At 43.1% G+C, this 20,037-nt stretch overlaps 1 protein-coding gene across 2 annotated transcripts in view; it reads left to right on the top strand.

Annotated features, from left to right (window-relative positions):
- Window positions 1-894: 894 nt before the first annotated feature.
- The window catches only part of INPP5J (inositol polyphosphate-5-phosphatase J), a 60,297-nt gene continuing 41,154 nt past the window's right edge, over window positions 895-20,037 (top strand). Inside the window, exons 1-2 of one of the 2 annotated variants that reach the window (XM_068240773.1) lie at window positions 895-963; window positions 8,141-8,697. In XM_068240773.1, the coding sequence (XP_068096874.1) occupies window positions 8,141-8,697 (557 nt within the window). In that variant the 5' untranslated portion in view covers window positions 895-963. Of the gene's footprint in view, window positions 964-1,358; window positions 1,513-8,140; window positions 8,698-20,037 lie in introns of those variants that run through there. The other variant, XM_068240763.1, reaches the window with a different exon arrangement.

Raw genomic sequence — 20,037 nt, 5'->3', positions numbered from 1 at the left:
CCCTACTTTACATTGCATCAAAGTGTCATATCTTCAATACTGTCCCATAAAAGGAGTTAATAAAATATATACAAAAATGTGAGAGATGTACTCATTTATTAGATACTGTAAATACTAAAACCAACAGCATTTTAGGGTGTAGTTTGCCAGTCAAGGGTATCACACACGAATTTAACGGACAACTGAATTGACAGGAAGATGGTGGCTGACCTATTTATTTACTTTTAAACAATACCAGTTACCGGGCTATCCTGCTGATCCTCTGCCTCTAATACTATTAGTGATCAGGTCAGGGGTTTGACATTATTGTCAGATCTGACAAGAGTAGCTGCATGCTTGTTTCCGGTGTTATTCAGACACTGCTGCAGCCAAATAGATCAACAGGGCTGCCAGGCAACTGGTATTGTTTAGAAGGAAATAAATATGGTAGACTCCACATTCTGCTCACTTCTGTTGTCCAACTGTTTACAAATCCAGGCCGTCTCCTTTTATTGCGCATTAGGATCTACAGTATACGTTATTCTGTATACACAGATCCAGATTCCAGAACTACATTTTAACAGCTGGATTGTTACAATGTATAATGAGCATTCTACCCTGTGACCTCGAGGTATTGAGATCTACTGTCTTAACAACAAACTTTCTCCTTGAAGTTCTTTGCAGTTAACCTCGTGCAGGAAAGTTCCTGTCTGTAACCTGTTCGGCTACAATGCTCTGGTGATGTATTTGCCATGCGTTTTCCCATAGCGAAATCACGTCTACTGCCTATTCACAGCCCTCACAGCTGGACTATTGCCTGCCCGCTCTGTCACCCGACACTATTATACCTTCTACATTGTAATGCACTGTGTGGAAGAAACCGCACAAGTTACACTGCAGCTTCCTTGTTCCTGTGCTGCCAGTCTCCTCCCAGGGCTGCTCTTCCCCATACAGTGGGCACTGAGCACCGGCTTTTTGGGGCAGGTGAGGACTAAGCTTGGCTGAGCTACTCGCTATGTTTAACCCCTGCTTTGCTGCACGCATGTTATCCATAGAATACTGCCACACCGGGGACAATAAGAAGGATTTGTGTAGAAATATCAGAGTTAATGAGTAACCGACCAGGAGAAAAAGTATTTTAATGACGGACCCTCCCTTTAGTGTTGTAAGGCCACAGTCGCTTTCCTGCCTATGTCCTCTGTCAGGTTACCACTCAAAGAAAGTTAACCCTTCCCACACTCTCACATGCAAATGCTCATACAAATGTTGTATTCTTTTGTACCAAGACCTCGGCTTTTAACCAAGCTGTAGGGATAGCAGTGGTTCCTGGTTAATTGATTCCTGTGAAAGCATTTGTATGAATATTTGCATGTGAGTGTGCGAAGGGTTAACTTTCTTTGCCACCCTGACGTCACCTGCTGGTGAAGGGCTGCCGGGGAGGAGGAGGAGGAATAGAGCAGCATCTGCTGAGCAGCTATGGCAGAGCACAGGGACCGCGGGAGGACACACAGGGCACAGGATGCTGCCTCTCAGGTAACTAGCATCACTCCCTAATCACCTGCACACCCACTGGCTGCCATTAATAACACACACACAATATAGCACAGCTCTGCCTCTGTAGCAAGCCTGATTATACAGCTCTGCAGAGCCCAGCATTATAACTGTGCTGCTGGATGGAGCATGCATTCATTGTCACTAGGGGAAACAGGAAGAATTCATGTTCAGTAGTGATGACATGTATTTCATGGTGTAGATTAATAGTCTCTTGTCTATATTTATTGCTATACTGAAGCATGGTTAACCACAGGTATCTGAATCCATTAAAAGTCATACTGGAGCTGATAGGCTAGACCTGAGGTGTAATGTCATGTGCCCTGAATGTTTATATAAACATATATACTCAGTATGTATACATCAGGCATTGACCTTGGATGCATGCAACAATGGCAACAGTTACACACAGATGTGCAATGCATGTGTCTTTTTAAATAAACACATATCTCAGCTCCTTAGTGCTGCCGGCCGGCATGATAATGCAAGAATATTCATATGTTGCAGAATGTTACATAAACACTCAGACCAGATGACCAGTGATGTTGCACTAACCTACATTGTTCCATTCTAATCTGCTTTCTATCCACTTTATTGCTGCTGTGCGTTTAGTCAGGGCTGTCCTATGCATAGATGGACATTTCTAGGATTCTCTTGAATACACAGACTGTATCTCCTCTTATTAGTCCCTTGTCCTTGTGTTCTGTATCTCTCACTTTGCATTCCTCTTCTTATTTTAAGTGTCACCAGCTCATACCAGTTTGATAAATGTAGAGAAAGAGGAAAGTTTATTTTTAGAGACCTTGTTTCTAGAGGACAAATGTGATTCAGATAAGGAGAGTAATACAGTTCAGTTGTGTGCCCCCTGCTGTACTGCATGATGGCCACTTGGCAAAGCAGCCAAGAACATTTAGAGGAGCCATGCTGGTTCACCATGCAGTTTCTTGTCAGATTGGTTGAATCAATTATTTCCGACAGGATGGAAAATCAATCAGAAAAATGAATGGAAATCTGATCGGATCTGTCGTAAATAATCAATTTGACCCATGTATCTGACAGGAAATTGCATGGTGTGTACTAGGCATTATGTCTGGTGCACACAATGCATTTTCTGTCAGATTGACAGTCAAATCAATTATTTCCGACATGTCCAATCTGATTTCTGATCGATTTTCAGACCATTTTTATACAAAAGCGATCGGAAATGGTATCGGATCTGTCGGAAATAACCGATTGAACTCTAAATCAGATGGAAAATTGCATCATGTGTACTAGGCATTAGGATGCCTGCTAGGTGTCTTATTCTGGCAAAATATATCTACACACAGTGACTAATCAAACATTTGTGATGATGACCCTTTGCCATCAGGGTTCATCTTCTTATAGTATGGAACAGGACCGTTTGACAAAGACACAAAATAAAATGAATAAACTTCAATGAACACCCCACCCTCTTACCTATCAACTCTAGTACTCCATTACTGCACCTCAGAGGCCTCAAGAAATTTCAAGACTTCCCACCCAACATACCCTGAAGGAGTTCCATATTGTACCAACTTGTGTATTTAAAGGACAACTGAAGTGAGAAGAACATAGAGGTTGCCATATTTATTTCCTTTTAAAGAATACCAGTTGCCTGGCTGTCTCGCTGATCTATTTGGCTGCAGTAATGTCTGAATCACACCAGAAACAAGCATGCAGCTAATCTTGTCAGATCTGACAATAATGTCAGAAACACCTGATCTGCTGCATGCTTGTTCAGGGTCTCTGGCTAAAAGTATTAGAGACAGAGGATCAGTAGGACAGCCAGGGAACTAGTATTGCTTAAAAGGAAATAAATATGGCAGCCTCCGTATCACTCTTGTTACAGTTATCCTTTAAAGTTTTCCATTAAATCTTTTATCTCTCCCCTGGGAAAGGTAATGAAGACAAAAGATTTTCACTTCCTAAAAAAAGCTTTTTGTTCTTTTCTTTTTATGAGTGAGTGCATCTGAGGTGTCTTGGTTAAACAGATGAGTCAGTTCCTCTCTCACATCTCACACTGAGGGGGACTAGGGTCAATCCATTTGTTGAAAATTACTTTTCTAGCAGCTATGAGAATGCTATAGGCAAGCTGACTGACAGACCCTCACATTTTTATTGGAGGTCAGCTGAGGGAGAGACTCCATATCATGATAATGGAACAAAAGTAAAAGGGGAGATTCATCTATACTCACACTGCGAGTCTTTTTATATTCACCTTTTTAAGATCCATTAAAATAAAACAGCTTATATAATAGAAATAAAAGGCAGACAGAACAACCAATCAGAATCATAGTTTAATTTTAATAGATTAACCTTATTAATTGTCAAGGTAACTACTTCACTTCCCACCTGTCTTTGCACTGTATATCCATTTCAAAAATATTGTCTTTTTCATACATCTGTGTTGCACTCTTGCATTTAAAACAACTTCTCTTTTGTGGGTGTGTTGCAGGTTCAGTGCAAATGTGTGACTCAATGAGTGGCAATGCAATCTGTGTGTTGTAATGTATGGGTCTGTGATGTAATGGGCAAATGTGAATGGGTCCATTGGAAAGCTACAGATCAGTGTCCCTCTGCATAACAATGAAAGGGCCCTTTAAACTTTCATGGTACGTTTTTTACACCTATACCTCTCCACACAGCACTAGGAGTTAAATACCATTAAAAAAATGCTATTACGGTACACATTAGTGCTAAAAAAAGTAATTTTGTAACTTATCCTTATTAATAATGAGCGTTTCATTTTCTAATGATACATTTCTGAAATAAGTACGACATTCACATTTCACAATTGTGCATCCATGGCAACAGTGCAGTGTTTGGTGTATACTGTAGCAGACAAAGCACTTTCCTGTAGTTCTTCCTAATACTTAGAGGCACAGGGCAGCTGGTCTTGTTTCTGTTTGTGTACTACTGGGAGTGATCATTTCTTAAGAGATTGATCAGAAAAATCCACCACCCCTAATCGACTTTTATCGAGAAAAAAAAACCCAGAGAAATTTAATAAGATTTCTTAAACGAATAAGGCCAGGTTTACATTAGCGTTAAACAGTGGACCGAAAGCGGAACGGATACTGTACAAACGGAATGGATGAGAACGGATCCAATGTTAACCAATGGAATCCGTCTGCTCGAATGGATCCGTTTTGTACATTCCACTGGATGGAATGCAACTTAGCCGTAGCCCCAATTTTTCCGGACCACTGTGCACAGCGGATTGGAAACGGAAACTAAAGCCCTGCATTGGGGCAATGGGAGAATGGAACGTTTGTTCACCGTCGGAGGGCAACATCCACTGGGGGTAGGGGTCTGGGGGGATGTGGGGACGCGAACCGGCCGTGCCTGACTGGGCGGGTGGCTGAATCGAGGGTGCCGCAGCTGTGTGAGCGGGTGAGGGAGGGTTAAAACGTACCCAGGCGTCTATTGCAGCCGAGCGGTAGAGAGGATTTCTTCCAGGCTTCCTTTCTGCGTCATGTGACCAGTCACATGAAGCGTGTAGTCACATGACACGAAAGAAGATGGAAGCCTGTAAGAAACCCTTTCTACCACCCAGCTGCAATGAAGAAGACGCCTGGGTACGTTTTTAGTCCTCCCTCACCCGCCCGGCTGCTGCACCCTCCCTCACCTGCTGTGGTAAACTGAGTGAAAACCGATCAGACTGACCGGTGATTAGATCCATTTTCACGGATCCATTTGCCAGTGTGGACCAAGCCATATGGATTTGGTGAACCCGGAGACTGGATCCGCTTTACCGGATCTGTTTGGCTTAAAAATACAGTGTGAACCGGCCCTTAGAGAAAAAGCTTTCAGTTTTTCTGTTTAGACTGATTGTTTTTATCAAATTGCCATAAAATTGGATCATTTTATTGTATTGTTTGTGGACAGGACATCTTTAGGAATGGTCATGTGTAAGTGTTTGTGTTTGATCAGCTGATAGATTTGCTAAAGCTCTAATTTGCTGTGATCACATCCTGCATTAGCACATAATCAGGACTAGCAAATCAGAGACTTACATATCTCTTCCCTGACCAATCTGACCACATGCTTCTCCATGAGTACTCCTAGACATGACCTTCACTGCCACCTTTAGGATGAGGTAGGTCCTACATGCAGTGTTTATTAGCATGCACTAAGTGATTTTAGGAAGGCAGTTGTAGAACCAGTAACAGGATCATGGCCAAGAAGGGATACAAAAGTGCAGATTACTGAAAAGCTCAAAGAAAGTTGTAATAACACAGGGCCAGATTTATCAAAGCATTACTGACAGTTTTTTCTACTAAAACTGTTCTAACCAGCAGAAGAACAGTTCTGCATGATAGTAAGAAACTTCCCAAAGCCTATGTAATAGCGGCAGTTTAGCATGGATTTCTAGAGCTGCACTACAGTTAAGAAAAGTGCAATCCATTCCTTAAACTGCTGCAGATTAAGAAGTGCTCATTAGCAGTTCTACAGATAGTGCAGGCTAGATGTGATTTGTGAAGAGCTCCTCCCCCCTTACTCAGAGCTTGCTGACAGCAGATGTGTTGGTTACCTCAGCAGCAGTAATTCCCCTCACACACTGCACTGCCTGAGAGACCTTCCTAACTCCTTCTATTCCTTACAGTTTAAGAAGGAATCTGCACTATTTAGTGATTTCTTAGGATGTCTGAGACAGTTCTGCACGGATTTCTAAAAACCTACTAATATTTTGTCTCAGACACTCTTGATAAATCTGTCCCACAGAGCATTGGTGTCTGCCACATATGGAGCGCCATAATCACAGACCAGTGACCTGTGCTTACCCCTGTGCATCACCACATCCTACATTTGGGCATATGGGCATCAGAATTGGTCCCCTTTGTAAAGAAAGAAGGTGGCTTGGTCTGGTAACTCATAATTCCATTCAGCTACAAATTCCCGAGATCTCAATCTAATTGAGCATGTGTGGGATGTACAAAAAAATTTCAATCCATGGAAACCCACCTCAGATCTTACAGGATTTGCAGAATGCTAATGTCTTGGGTCCACATACCACTGGGCAGGGCCGGCCTTAGGTTTTACAGCGCCCTGAGCGAAACCTGATTTTTGTGCCCCCCTTTATCCTCTTCACGCATGCGTGCACACACACGCACTCACACACACACAATTCACCTTTTCTCCTGAGATATCTCTTAGGACAGTGGTTCCCAACCTTTTTGACGTCATGACACATCACGCCAAATGCTCAGATCTCTGTGATACGTCACATTTGTATAATAGGAAAAATACAATTAATAACCATGAATGGATGGAAAGAGTGCATTATCCTGAATATACTGTACTTAAAAATGAAGGCTAGAACCTTTCAGGAATATTAATAAAAAACAATCAGTGGGACAGTTAGCCCCCCCCCCCCCCATTTAGAATGATAGCACAGCACCGACAATTTGTTTGCACCACACGTTATAGCCGCAGTGCACCCCCCCCCCCCCCAAAAAAAAAAACAGCCCCCCGATCTCATGTGTAGGTGCCCTCAATATAGGTTGCCAAGCATAGGTGCCCCAGTACAGGAAGTCAGTTGAAGGTCTCCATCACCCCCATAGGTAGCCAAGGTGTAGGTGCCACCAGTATAGGTAGCCATGTGTTGGTGCCCTCAGTAAAGGTAGCCAGCTATAGGTGCCCCCAGTATAGGAAATCAGGTGTAGGTGCCCTCAGTATAGGTAACCAGCTATTAGGCGCCCCCTTGTAAGCCGGCGCCCTGAGCGACTGCTCTGGTCGCACAGGTCAAAGGCCGGCTATGCCACTGGGCACCTTTAGAGGCCTTGTAAGGTTGGTTTAATGTTTAGTCCGATCAGTGTAAGTAGCATGAATGATGGTAGTTAACTCATGACTGATGAAGCTAAGGGGCCTAATCCTAATGTATAAAGAAAAGGCTGGTTAATTAACTAACTCAGTGCAGGCTTGCTGGATCACAATCAGGTTAAATATCTCCACTGAACGTATAAGAAGAAATAGCCAGCCACTGTGCAAATTACATTCTCTTCTAGCAAGGAGCTAATGAGGATTAGGGAAGCACACTGCACTATTTGGTAAACCCCTCGCCTTGTATCAAACTCAGTTTGTGATGTCACAAAAATAAAAAAAATTGAGAAAACTATCCCATAGGGAAGTCTCATTCAGTATGTCAGCTGGAACACACATGGCATGTTACATTTAATTTATTATAATTTATTATTATTAATTATTCACGAAAGGCCAGTAGCTGACAAAGCATGTTGCACAAGTAGAGCAACTTGCGTATTGCACATGGTAATGTATGTGTTTCTAGTATATCATGATGCTACTTGCAGAATGTGTTACACTTGCATTATTCATGAAACCTAGTTAGAGAGTGGCACTGGGATATGTTAATTGTGTAAATATCAGTAAAATTGCAGTGCACTGTCTGCTCATGGTAATGCTACCAGACTTTTCTGAATATGCCTCTATTTTTCCCAGTGACTTGAGGCTGAGAAACCATAAGTGTTTACCATAAATGCATTGTAAGTGTATTTAGTAAAAGTGCCACACTTATCATCACATTTGGAATTTATTAGAAGTCGTATTAACACTTGTGTTTTTTTCCAAGATGGATACTCAGCGTGTGTTTGTGGCACCACCCTCTCCAGACTCTACCCCTAGATCTGTGCTCTCTACTTCACCTCGTCTCAGTCCAACAGGATCGGGTAGGTCACAGCCTGAAGGATCTAGTGGATCTAGTGGACCACAGACTTCAGTTTCCTTAGCACAACATTCTATTCGACCTCTAGCACCCATTGGTGCTTCTGTTCCTGACCGATCACAGCCTGAGGGGTCATTGAGACTCCACCCTGTGGGTTCCCCTTTCACTTCCAAAGATGAGTCTGCCCGATCACAACCGGAAGGATCTTGCCCAGGTCTCTTGTCTCCAACAAGCCGGTACAGGCCTCTATCTCCTGTCCCATCATCACCTCACCGCTCTCCAGTTCCTAGTCCCAGAGGATCACCACAGACCAATAGATCCATTCCTACCACACGGCCAAACAGACATCAGGAACCATCTGTGAGATCACATGCTACGCATCCACCAAGAGAGGAAACAGACAAATCACCATTTAATGGAGCTACTGGGGGGAATGAGCAGAACAAAGCTGGAGAGGATTTCAGGTAAACAGTTTAAACTAAACAGCATGTAATGAATTATAATGTCCAACCAATCAACACTATGGGCCTGATTCACACAGCGGTGCAAACACTTTGCACGCCTGTGAAAAGCCCTTTATCACGCCTAAACTTAGTTTAGGCGTGATCTGAAGTAACTCGCGCAAAGCACCCACACACAAGCCCACGCGCAGCGCAGCCCATTGAACCCTATGGGACTTTGCACGCACAAAGTTGCTTCACGCAATCAGCAGCACAAAGCGGTGATAACTCTGCTAGTGCAAAGGTTATCACGCCTAAAGTCTTTTAGGCGTGATAACTGAGTTATCACCGCTTTGTGAATCAGGCCCTATGCTCCCTGCACCAATTTACTGTATTTGTGGACAAGTTCAGTGGTACTGTGAGACAGCATTGAGTGTGAATGTCAAATGTTAGGAGAGCAGTGCTTCTATAGAATGTCTTGTGGAACTGGCTTTTCAGACCAGTAGAATTAAAACCATTTATTGGAAGCTAATGATGCATGTTACAAAGTTAGTGTTGAGAAGTAAGGCCGCGGTTTTGTCTAATCACAATTATTAATGCTAAAATCATGAAGCTGTTTTCTGCTTTCTGATTTTGCCCTCTTGAGAGAAACCTTACCGTTATCATATGTTACCACAAGTCACTCCTGATCAATAGTGCAGATCTGTCCAGCACTACTGATTTTCTCCCTTGAAGGAGATCTGAGAAGACAGCAGAACCACATTATTTACAAACAGCTGTAGCACACTTCAATCTTCTTTCTCTACTAATACACATACTAATGCTTCTGTCTATAGCATCATGGTGGCTTAGTGCTTAGTATCCTAATTATGCATCTATAGGGTCCTGGGTTCAACCCCCACCAACAATAATATTTATATGAGGTTTGTATGTTTTCCGAGTGGAATACCATGAGATTCTCCTGCTTTGGGCTGGCTCACACTTGGCGCTTTTTAAGCGCTTTGCTGATCGCTGGCGATCAGCAAAGTACTGCTACTAATGTATCCCTATGGATACATTCACACTGCGGCACTTGCGATTTAGATCAAATGCAAACGTGCTGCATGATGCAGCATCTTTGGGGCGATTGCACAGTGACTCTCATTCTATTGACCGGAATCACAAGCACAAATCGTGAGGTTTTGCCACCGAATTGAGATCGTGGAACGAACGCGATCGGGGGGCAAGCGGCGGGCAAGCACCGAGGGTGAAGTAGCCCCTCCTTTATCCCCAAAAATAAGATTATGTTAATTAGCCTCCCCAACATTGTATATATTTAGGACATTGTGTTCCCCTCTGAGAAGCTGTGGTGACACTGATGTGAATTGTTTAGTGTACCAATCTATTGGTGCCGTTTACGAGGACTGTTGACTTGCTTCTACACTGCCACCATGGAGTCTATCCTCTGCTCCTACGTTGTCGTCTGGCATCCACGAGCAACAGGCTCAGTTTTCAAAGAGTGATCAACGCTGTGGAGAGGATGATTGGGTAACTCCTGCTGCTAATGGACCTCCTACACACAACCAAATTGAGGTCCAGAGCAAACAAAATATTAAACATTCCCACCTAAATCAGCAGGCGCTTTTTCAATGGCTTCCCTTCTGGCCGCCGCCTCAGAACCATCTTGGCGAATAAAGAAGCATCTGATCCTGATAAGGCTGCTGCATTCCATGGGAAAGAAACTAAGGTCAAAATCAGGATGTACACAACCAACAGAAAATAAAAATATTACATTAACATGAGTTTATTACTTAACTGAGCCAAACCACAAGCTTTCATCCTGATTCCAACCTCACTTTCAATTCCGTGAAACACAGCAACCCTATTGAGTTTCCGGTGTTCAGCCAGGATTTGGAAGTAACCATACAGCTGTGTGCATTTATTAAGATGAAATGTTTGCTTTCTTCATAATGCCCTATTACATCCTATGATCAATAATGCAGATTTACGCCTAGTAGGCTTTGCTAATTCAAGCCAGACACTATAGATGAATGCCCCCCTCCCCAACTTCTTTTAGTCTAGTATGGGAATAACTGGCATTGGTAGACTACTGGAAACGGGTCACTGGATTCCTGCATGACAAAAAGGTCTGCCAATGAACAGTGACCCAATAGTGTGCTTTCTGGGTGTAATTCAGGACGAGGGAATGAGAGCTCCCCTAAAAACATTTATATCCAAAACCTTATTCATGGCATGGCAAGAGGTGGCATGCAGAAGGCTTGTGCCCTCGTCATCCCAGCTAGCAAGCTGGATTAAAAGAGTGAATAGGGCTCTTCCATACAAAAAGCTGGTATATGCAAACAGAAGCACAACCAAGCGATTTCATCTGGTATGGGACAGGTGGAAGGGCTGAAGGTAATACTGTCCCGTGTTGGATCTCTAAAGGGTGTAGGAATTGTATGTGGCACCTACAAAATTCTGATTATGTTGTTTAACTGTGTATAGGAGATGAGTTGTGGAATAGACACCCCAGATAAGGCATGAGTTGACTCCTTGTGTAATCCCTTATAACAACAACAACAACAACAAATAACATTTGTAGAGCACTTTTCTCCCATAGGACTCAAAGCGCATAAGCATGGCTCCGACCATCGTGGTACAGAGGAAGAATTTTATAAGTCTGGAAATGCCAGGCTAAACAGGTGGCTTTTCAGTCTGGATTTGAATAGCTCCAGGGATGGTGCTGTCTTTACTGGGTGTGGCAGGGAGTTCCAAAGAGTAGGGGCAGCATGACAGAAGGCTCTATCTCCAGATTTTTTGAGGTGCACTCTGGGAGTGACCAAGTTTATAGAACTAGCTGATCTAAGGTTGTGAGAGGTGTGGTGCAGCTTCAGCAAGTCCTTCATGTATCCAGGGCCCAGATTGTGCAGGGATTTGAATGTCAGCAGTCCAATCTTGAAGAGTATTCTCCATTCTACTGGTAGCCAGTGCAGTGAGCGAAGGATCGGTGTAATGTGACAGTGGCGGGGCTGGTTTGTTAGCAATCTGGCAGCAGCATTCTGCACTAATTGCAGGCGACGCAGGTCCTTTTTGGGGAGGCCAGCATAAAGGGCGTTGCAGTAATCCAGCCGTGATGTGATGAAGGCGTGAACTAGGGTTGGAAGATCCTCTGGGGGAATCAGATGTTTAATCTTTGCAATGTTCTTCAGATGAAAGTAGGAAGATTTAACTACAGATGAAATTTGGTTTCTGAAACTTAAATCCCCATCGATTAGTACGCCAAGGCTGCGCACAAGGTTGGAGCTGTTTATGTCCGAATTCCCAATCCTGATTGGTGTTGCTTTAGGATAGAGCTGTTTTGATGGCAAGCACTGGCTTTGGACAAAGAGGACCTCAGTTTTGTCAGCATTCAGTTTCAACCAGTTATCATTCAATAAACCATAATATTTATATAGCGCTTTTCTCCCTGGGGACTCAATGTATGTATGTATGTATGTATGTATAATGCTTTAATAATATATCACGGTATGTTCCAGTACGACACTATCTCTGTTCACTCCTTGGGCAATACTTGCATTCATAAGGCATGAGTTGACTCCTTGTGTAACCTTTTATGCATGTATAATGCTGTTATAATACATGACAGTATGTTCCAATACGACATTGTATCTCTGTTCACACCTTGGCCATTGCTTACAGACATAAACTAAAACTTTTCCACTGTATATATTCCATGGATGTTCTTATATGTCTTAATTTGAATGTACAGCTATATTATGTACTACTTGTAATCTTTTATGTACGGGCTTCTGTTAAAAAACAAAAAACAAACCGCTGATGCCATGCTCAGATGTGCCTCTACTCACACCAAATAACACACACACACACACACACACACACACACACACACACACACACACACACACACACACACACACCCCGCAGTGAATTCACCACCGTCAGCTACCTGTGTGAAAGGGGCCTTAATCAAGGGAAGTGTTATTGTCCAGCTGGATAGGAGGTACCTTATATCACTTTGATTGAATTTGAGGGTAGTCTTCTCTGCTATCCCATGACAATGACTGACAGTGTTGGAGGACTCAGAGTAGACTGCTGTGTTAGCAGAATATACATGCTAGTGAAGCAGTGGCCTCGAGGTGTACTAAAGGGTTTGTGATGGAGCTGTTTGCAAACACTAGGGCTCTTCGGTCTTCTCATCATGGGCGTAGCAATCACCCCTGCGACCCCTGCCATCGCTCCCGATCACATGACCCGCATGGGGTTCAGGGACAAAGCGGGCCGCATGTTATCATTTTTGCAGGGGGGCCCTATTAAGTCTAGTTACGCCCCTGCTTCTCATTCTTTTTTACAGTAGAAAAATCAATCATGCAATGCATCAGCATTTTGGATCACAGGATGCTTTTATCTTTTGTCAAGTAGCAACACTTGAAAATGAGGATGCAGTGATATGCATCTGAAGTCAACAAGAAGGGATTAATAAGAATAGAGGTCGTGAAACTAACCAGTTAATCTTTTTAGTTCCCATTTGTGCAGCTACAGTTTCCTCTGTGGGTACCATGGTTGTGACGGCTTTGCAACTGCACAGTTAGTTAAAAAGAAACCGAGAACAAGGACTGAACTTCATCCCAATCAGTAGCTGATACCCCCTTTACCATGAGAAATCTTTTCCTATTCTAAAACGGATCATCAGGGGGCTCTGCATGGCTGATAATGTGTTGAAACCCCTCCCACAGTGTGATGTCAGGACCATGGTGCTGACATCACACTGTGGGATACTTGATGCATTGTGGGAAATAACAGCTGTTTCCAACTGCCAAAAAAGCAAGCAGCAGCTACTTCCACTGACATCACCTGCCTTCAGTAAAAATGTCGTCATGTGATAAATGTCAGAATGTAAGTCAGGGAGAGGAAAGATTTTACAATGGGCAAACATTGACTAAAACATTTATACATAATTATTGTAAAAATGAAGCACTTTTGTTCATCACCTTATTTTCACTGGAGTTCCTCTTTAACTGCCAAACCATGTACTGACCCATTTAACCTTGTGTATTATTTTGCACTGCCAGTTGGGTATAGTCAGTAAACTGAAGGGAAGGCTCATTAATGCCCCTTGAGGGTGGACCTTCCTGAAATATTTCCCCCTAGGGTCACTGTAGTTGATCAAACTGTGTGTTAGCAGTACTGGAACTAGGTCTCACCAAAGTTGCTGTCAGCCTGTTAAGCTAATAAGAGACTTACAAGAATACTGAAGTTAAAAGACTTTTGGAAGCCTCTGCCGATTTCCTACAATTCCACTTTTCACCTCAGACGTTCTGAATCTGACCTCCATCGCTCCCCTAGTTGCATGCTTGTTCCACATGTGTGACAGTATTTAAGAGAGTTGCATAACAATCAAGCAACCTGGCATTCTGTTTGATCTCCTATAAGCCATAGCTCAGCTTACTGTATATACTCAAGTATCAGTCTAGAACTTTAGGTCTGACTCACTAAATCAAAGTATAGGGGTCAATTTATACATGAGTCATGGGCAACATTGAGCACACTGAGTAATGTGCGTACTATTCGTGACATTCCCATTTGCAGCAATTGACACTTTATTGATAAAGCAAACAACAAAGAACAAGAAAAGGGGCAGGGGGGAAATACTGGGCTGCAGGAAGGGGAGTGAATAATTGCTGCACTTGGGGGCCTGGAGGAGTTATTGGCTGAACTTAAAGGACAGGAATAGTAATTGTTGCAATACTTTATGCAGTGCAGTCATTAACCCCTCCTGGGCCCCAAGTGCAGGTGTTAATTCTTCCTAAACCCCAAGTGCAGAAATTAACTTTGCTGGGTAGACTTATACTTGAGTCAATAAAAAAAATCTAGCTTAAAGTGGATCCGAGGTGAACTTTTACACATTGCATAATTGTGTTCCTTTCCTATTGTTTATAGGGCATTCCTCAAGCCAAATACTTTTTTGTTTTTGTTTTAATACTCGAATTCCCTATAAACTAAAATAGCCACGCCCACAGGTTTTCAGAGAGCCAAGGCAGTAGCAAGGGCTCATGGGAGCTCAGTCTGGGCAGGAGGAGGGGGAGGTGTTACTAGCCATTGATTTCAGAGGCAGAGGGGAGGAGGGAGCAGGAGAGAGGATTAGGCTGATGGCTCAAGATACAGATAAGCCTGCCTCTGTGTGATGTTTACAAACAACATGGCCGCTGTCATTGTATCACAGGAATAAATAATCATATTCTATTAAAACTGTTTGCAGCTAGATTTGCTGTGTACACCATCTAAACCTTACATAAGATATATAGACAAGTTACTTGTTATAGTTAGTTTTTCATCTCGGATCCGCTTTAAGATGGTCAAATATTGAGATCGACTTATACATGAGGTCGACTTGTATTCAAGTATATATGGTACATAATGTACACTTGTGGTGCTGTGTATAGTTACCCCATTACCTCTATATCAACTCTTCGGAAAGTTCTTCTCATTCACATGCCCTATCATGGCACACCCAAGTTTACAACATTTTACTGCCAGTGGATTTTATTAATTTTTTTAAATCTTGATATCAACATTTTTTTTAACAAACAGCATTACAATTCCAAATATATTTTTACAGTTCATGTTGTAGTCAATGTACATTTTGCCTGCATTTTAGTTAAGGCAGTAACTCTCTCATACTCACAGATACAGCTTTGAGTGCAGTGTTTAATGGTGCTGACCTTGGCTTCAGATGCCTGCAAGGTCTCCAAACATTGAACAGGTTAGGCACATGTATTTGTATTCCAGTCAGTTAGGGGCTCATTATTACTCCATACATGGTACAATTTTTTCATCCAATCTTACCATTTCTATGTAATATAAGGGAACTGCCTAAATTATCCTTTCAGTGTATTCATTTAATTTACCCTTATACTACATAGAAATGGTAAGATTGTATGAAAAAAATTGTACCATGTATGGGCACCATCAGAAATTATAAGTGAAGTTGGTAAAATAGTCAATAGCTGCTATGGTCAGTGGTGGAAGTGCAGAAACGTGGCATAAGGAAAAACAAAAGGTCACTTCTCACATAAGTAGATTAATGCCCAGCATAGTTCCTGTTAAAGAAACAAAAAACACGCATTGACTTTTCTTTGAATCCAACAACTAACGTCACGATGTGGCACAGCATCAGGCAAGACAGACTGGCAGGACATCAATTTCTCTCTTCTTGATTAAAGTGGATCCCAGATAAACTTTTACTCATTGCATAATTGTGTTCCTTTCATATTGTTTATAAGGCATTCATCATTGATTTCAGAGGCAGAGGGGAGGAGGAGAGGGGACTGAATTTACACACAGGCAAGGTGATAGCATCTCCAGCCCTTAGCCTGTGACAACGTGACAAACAGAACATGGCTGCCCTCATTGTATCACAGCAATAAATAATCATAAACTTTTGAAGCTGTTTGCAGCTAGATATGCCATGTAAACTATCTAAACTTTAGATAAGATATATAGACAAGTTACTTGTTATAGTTACCAGTTTTTCATCTTGGATCCGCTTTAAGAGACAAAAAAATGGATTTCAAATCGGGCAGTTCCCATCAGCCACCATCAGTCTGTTCTTCCTGAATTCTGTACAACATGGTGATACTTGTCCCTATTTATCCACTCAGTATCTCCTAAACTTATAGGTTAATTATTTTTAATTTTACATACAGCTCGGCCTGTACAGAGGCTTATCTATGGTGATGGTGAACCTAGAGTTTAGTCAGAAGAGATGACATATGGAGGAGGTATTTCAGTAGTTCTTTATTATATTGTCTTCCTTCTGGATGGGATGTGGAATTAACATTTTGATGCTGTGCAATAAATAGAGTGATGTCCTGTGCATCAGAGCAGGAAGAGCACAGATACAGCTGCAGTCTCTCCGCAGGAGAAAATTATATGTTCCTTGGGAAATCAGCCATCCTTGCATATAGCCATATTTACAATGATTTCTCATTTATACTCCGCTAAAGTGTTTCATTCAGCATCAGTAAAATACTAAATCGGTTTCATTGGAAGTGCAGTGTAATCAAAATGCATTCACTTCACACAGCAAATCATGGGCTAGTGAATTCAAAAAGGATCTTTCCTGCATGTGATTGGATGTGTGTAATCCATTATTATTATTATTATGACATGTATTCTGTGTGGTGCTGACACATTTTCTTCAGTACTTTAACAGAGTACTTTGAGCAATTGAAATCTCTAAAGCCTTGTACACACACTTGATAAAAGTCGCCCATGATGGCCGATAACTATCGACCTTATAGGTGTGCGTACAGAGGCAGCCATTTTCAATTAATGAAAGTGTACCCGAGGCAATACGTGACATGATGAGATAAACATTTTATTATTATTATTATTTTTTTTTTTATATCGCACCAACATCTTCCGTAGCGCTGTACATAGTACAAACAAATAATGGGGAACAAATATACGTAAGAAATACAAGACACTGTACAGTCATGACATTGAATAGAATAAATACAGATACATACATAGTTGATGTGTAGTTGGTACATGTACATATGTTAAAATTACAGCAGTATGAGAAACACTAGGAGGAGGTCCCTGCCCTTGCGAGCTTACAATGTAGAGGGTAGTGGGGAGGAAACAAAAGGGAAGGAAACACAAGGATTAGTGGGTGAGCCAGTGTGCCTTCAGTGCTGCCTATAGCAAATTATAGACTTGTCTGAACAGGTGTGTTTTCAGAGTACATTTGAAGGTTTCCAGACTCGTGGCATGACGAACCGGTGGAGGAAGAGAGTTCCAAAGGAAAGGGATAGCCTGTGAGAAGTCTTGGATGCGAGAGTGAGAGGAGGTGACTAGGCTGGAGGACAAAAGGGTCTCCTGTGAGGAACCGAGGGTCCGGGCGGGGAGGTATCTGGAGATTAAAGAGGAAATGGATGGAGGCGATAGCTTGTGTAGAGCTTTGTATGCAAGTGTGAGAAATTTAAACATGTGTATGTATAGTACAAAACATATTAATATCCAGGCTGTTTTACTTGTTTTATTTTGCTGCCTGAAAGAGTACATTTCTAGGCATTGAAGTGACAGCTTTTGTCTTGTCGGTACCTTGTCGCAAATATAGTAAACATCACTGATAAGCAAATAACACCCATAAAAGTTTTCCTGACAAAAAAAAACAACTTCTGAGTGCAGGAAGAGATAAAATACATGAACTATTGACCTTTTTCTAACTCTGGGACACTTAATAGACTGCCACTGATTAGAGACAATAAAACATTCAACCTACTTTGTAAATGTTTAAATATAAAAGAAAATTTTTAGAGAGAAATATAATTGTTTAATTCATCAGTTTATTTTCACCTCTGGTTCACCTTAAAGCTCAGGATCAAAATCAGATACTTACCTAAAGATAGAGTTGGGCCGAACCTCCGATTTTAGGTTCGCGAACCTGGTTCGCGAACTTCCGCGGAAGGTTCGGTTCGCGTTAAAGTTCGCGAACCGCAATAGACTTCAATGGGGATGCGAACTTTGAAAAAAAAAAATAATTATGCTGGCCACAAAAGTGATGGAAAAGATGTTTCAAGGGGTCTAACACCTGGAGGGGGGCATGGCGGAGTGGGATACATGCCAAAAGTCCCGGGGAAAAATCTGGATTTGACGCAAAGCAGCGTTTTAAGGGCAGAAATCACATTGAATGCTAAATGACAGGCCTAAAGTGCTTTCAAACATCTTGCATGTGTATACATCAATCAGGTAGTGTAATTAAGGTACTGCTTCACACTGACACACCAAACTCACCGTGTAACGCACCGCAAACAGCTGTTTGTGTAGTGACGGCCGTGCTGGACTGGTGCGCACCATGGCGAGAGTGCAGGTTTTGGTGGCTTTACAGCCCATATGGTCGCCTGGCTGATGTAGCTGAATGACAGAACAGTGACTGTCCAGCTGATCAAATTTGGTCTGACCACAATGAGGCAACGACCTTATTATCGTGGGTGTGCCCCCCGAGACACTCATCTAGGCGCCGGTCATTGCTTCATTGTGATACGCAAGCCCCTTCACCACGGCAAGGTAATGATCACGAAGGGGAATGGGCGCATGTACATGCCTTTTCTTTTGTTGTTGCAGCTGCCCGCAGTGCAGCCAGAAAAATTAGGCAGTCATGTTCACGCACCAGAAAAATTATTACAGCGGCCGCTGCTAGCAGCGGCCTAAAAAATTCAGCAATCCGCCTGGAGTCCCGGACCCTGTTGGTGGTGGCGGAGAAGGTAGTCAAGCGGCCTGCAGGCAGACATGCTGTGTGGAGGGACTGGGAGCGACTTAGTCTTCTTGGGGCAGGCCAGGCAGCCAGTCACACGGCGTGCAGGCAGAGATGCTGTGTGTGCGGGGACTGACTTAGTCTTGGGGTGGGCAGCAGCCCTCCGGGATCCATGCCTCATTCATTTTGATAAAGGTGAGGTACTTAACACTTTTGTGACTTAGGCGACTTCTCTTCTCTGTGACAATGCCTCCAGCTGCGCTGAAGGTCCTTTCTGACAGGACGCTTGCGGCAGGGCAGGAGAGAAGTTGGATGGCAAATTGGGACAGCTCTGGCCACAGGTCAAGCCTGCGCACCCAGTAGTTCAAGGGTTCCTCATCGCTGTTCACAGCAGTGTCTACATCCACACTTAAGGCCAGGTAGTCGGCTACCTGCCGTTCCAGGCGTTGGTGGAGGGTGGATCCAGAAGGGCTACGGCGAGGCGTTGGACTAAAGAACGTCCGCATGTCCGACATCACCATGAGATCGCTGGAGCGTCCTGTCTTTGACTGCGTGGACACGGGAGGAGGATTAGTGGCAGTGGTACCTTGCTGGCGTTGTGCCGTCACATCACCCTTAAAGGCATTGTAAAGCATAGTTGACAGCTGGTTCTGCATGTGCTGCATCCTTTCCACCTTCCGGTGAGTTGGTAACAGGTCCGCCACTTTGTGCCTGTACCGAGGGTCTAGTAGTGTGGCCACCCAGTACTGCTCATTCCCCTTGAGGTTTTTTATACGGGGGTCCCTCAACAGGCAGGACAGCATAAAAGACGACATCTGCACAAAGTCGGATCCAGTACCCTCCATCTCCTCTTGCTCTTCCTCAGTGACATCAGGTAAGTCAACCTCCTCCCCCCAGCCGCGAACAATACCACGGGAAGGTTGAGCAGCACAAGCCCCTTGCGATGCCTGGTGAGGTTGTTCTCCTGCCGCTGTCCCCTCCTCCTCCTCCTCCTCCCCCAAAGTAACACCTTGCTCATCATCCTCTGAGTCTGACTCGTCTTCTGCACACGACTTCTCTTCTTCCTCCTCCTCCCCCCTCTGTGCTGCCGCAGGTGTTGAGGAAAC

The sequence above is a fragment of the Hyperolius riggenbachi genome, chromosome 1 (genome assembly GCF_040937935.1).
Source record: "Hyperolius riggenbachi isolate aHypRig1 chromosome 1, aHypRig1.pri, whole genome shotgun sequence".
Lineage (NCBI taxonomy): Eukaryota > Metazoa > Chordata > Amphibia > Anura > Hyperoliidae > Hyperolius > Hyperolius riggenbachi.
The sequence above is the reverse complement of the archived record's forward strand: the minus strand, read 5'-3'. Positions and strand labels throughout refer to the sequence as shown.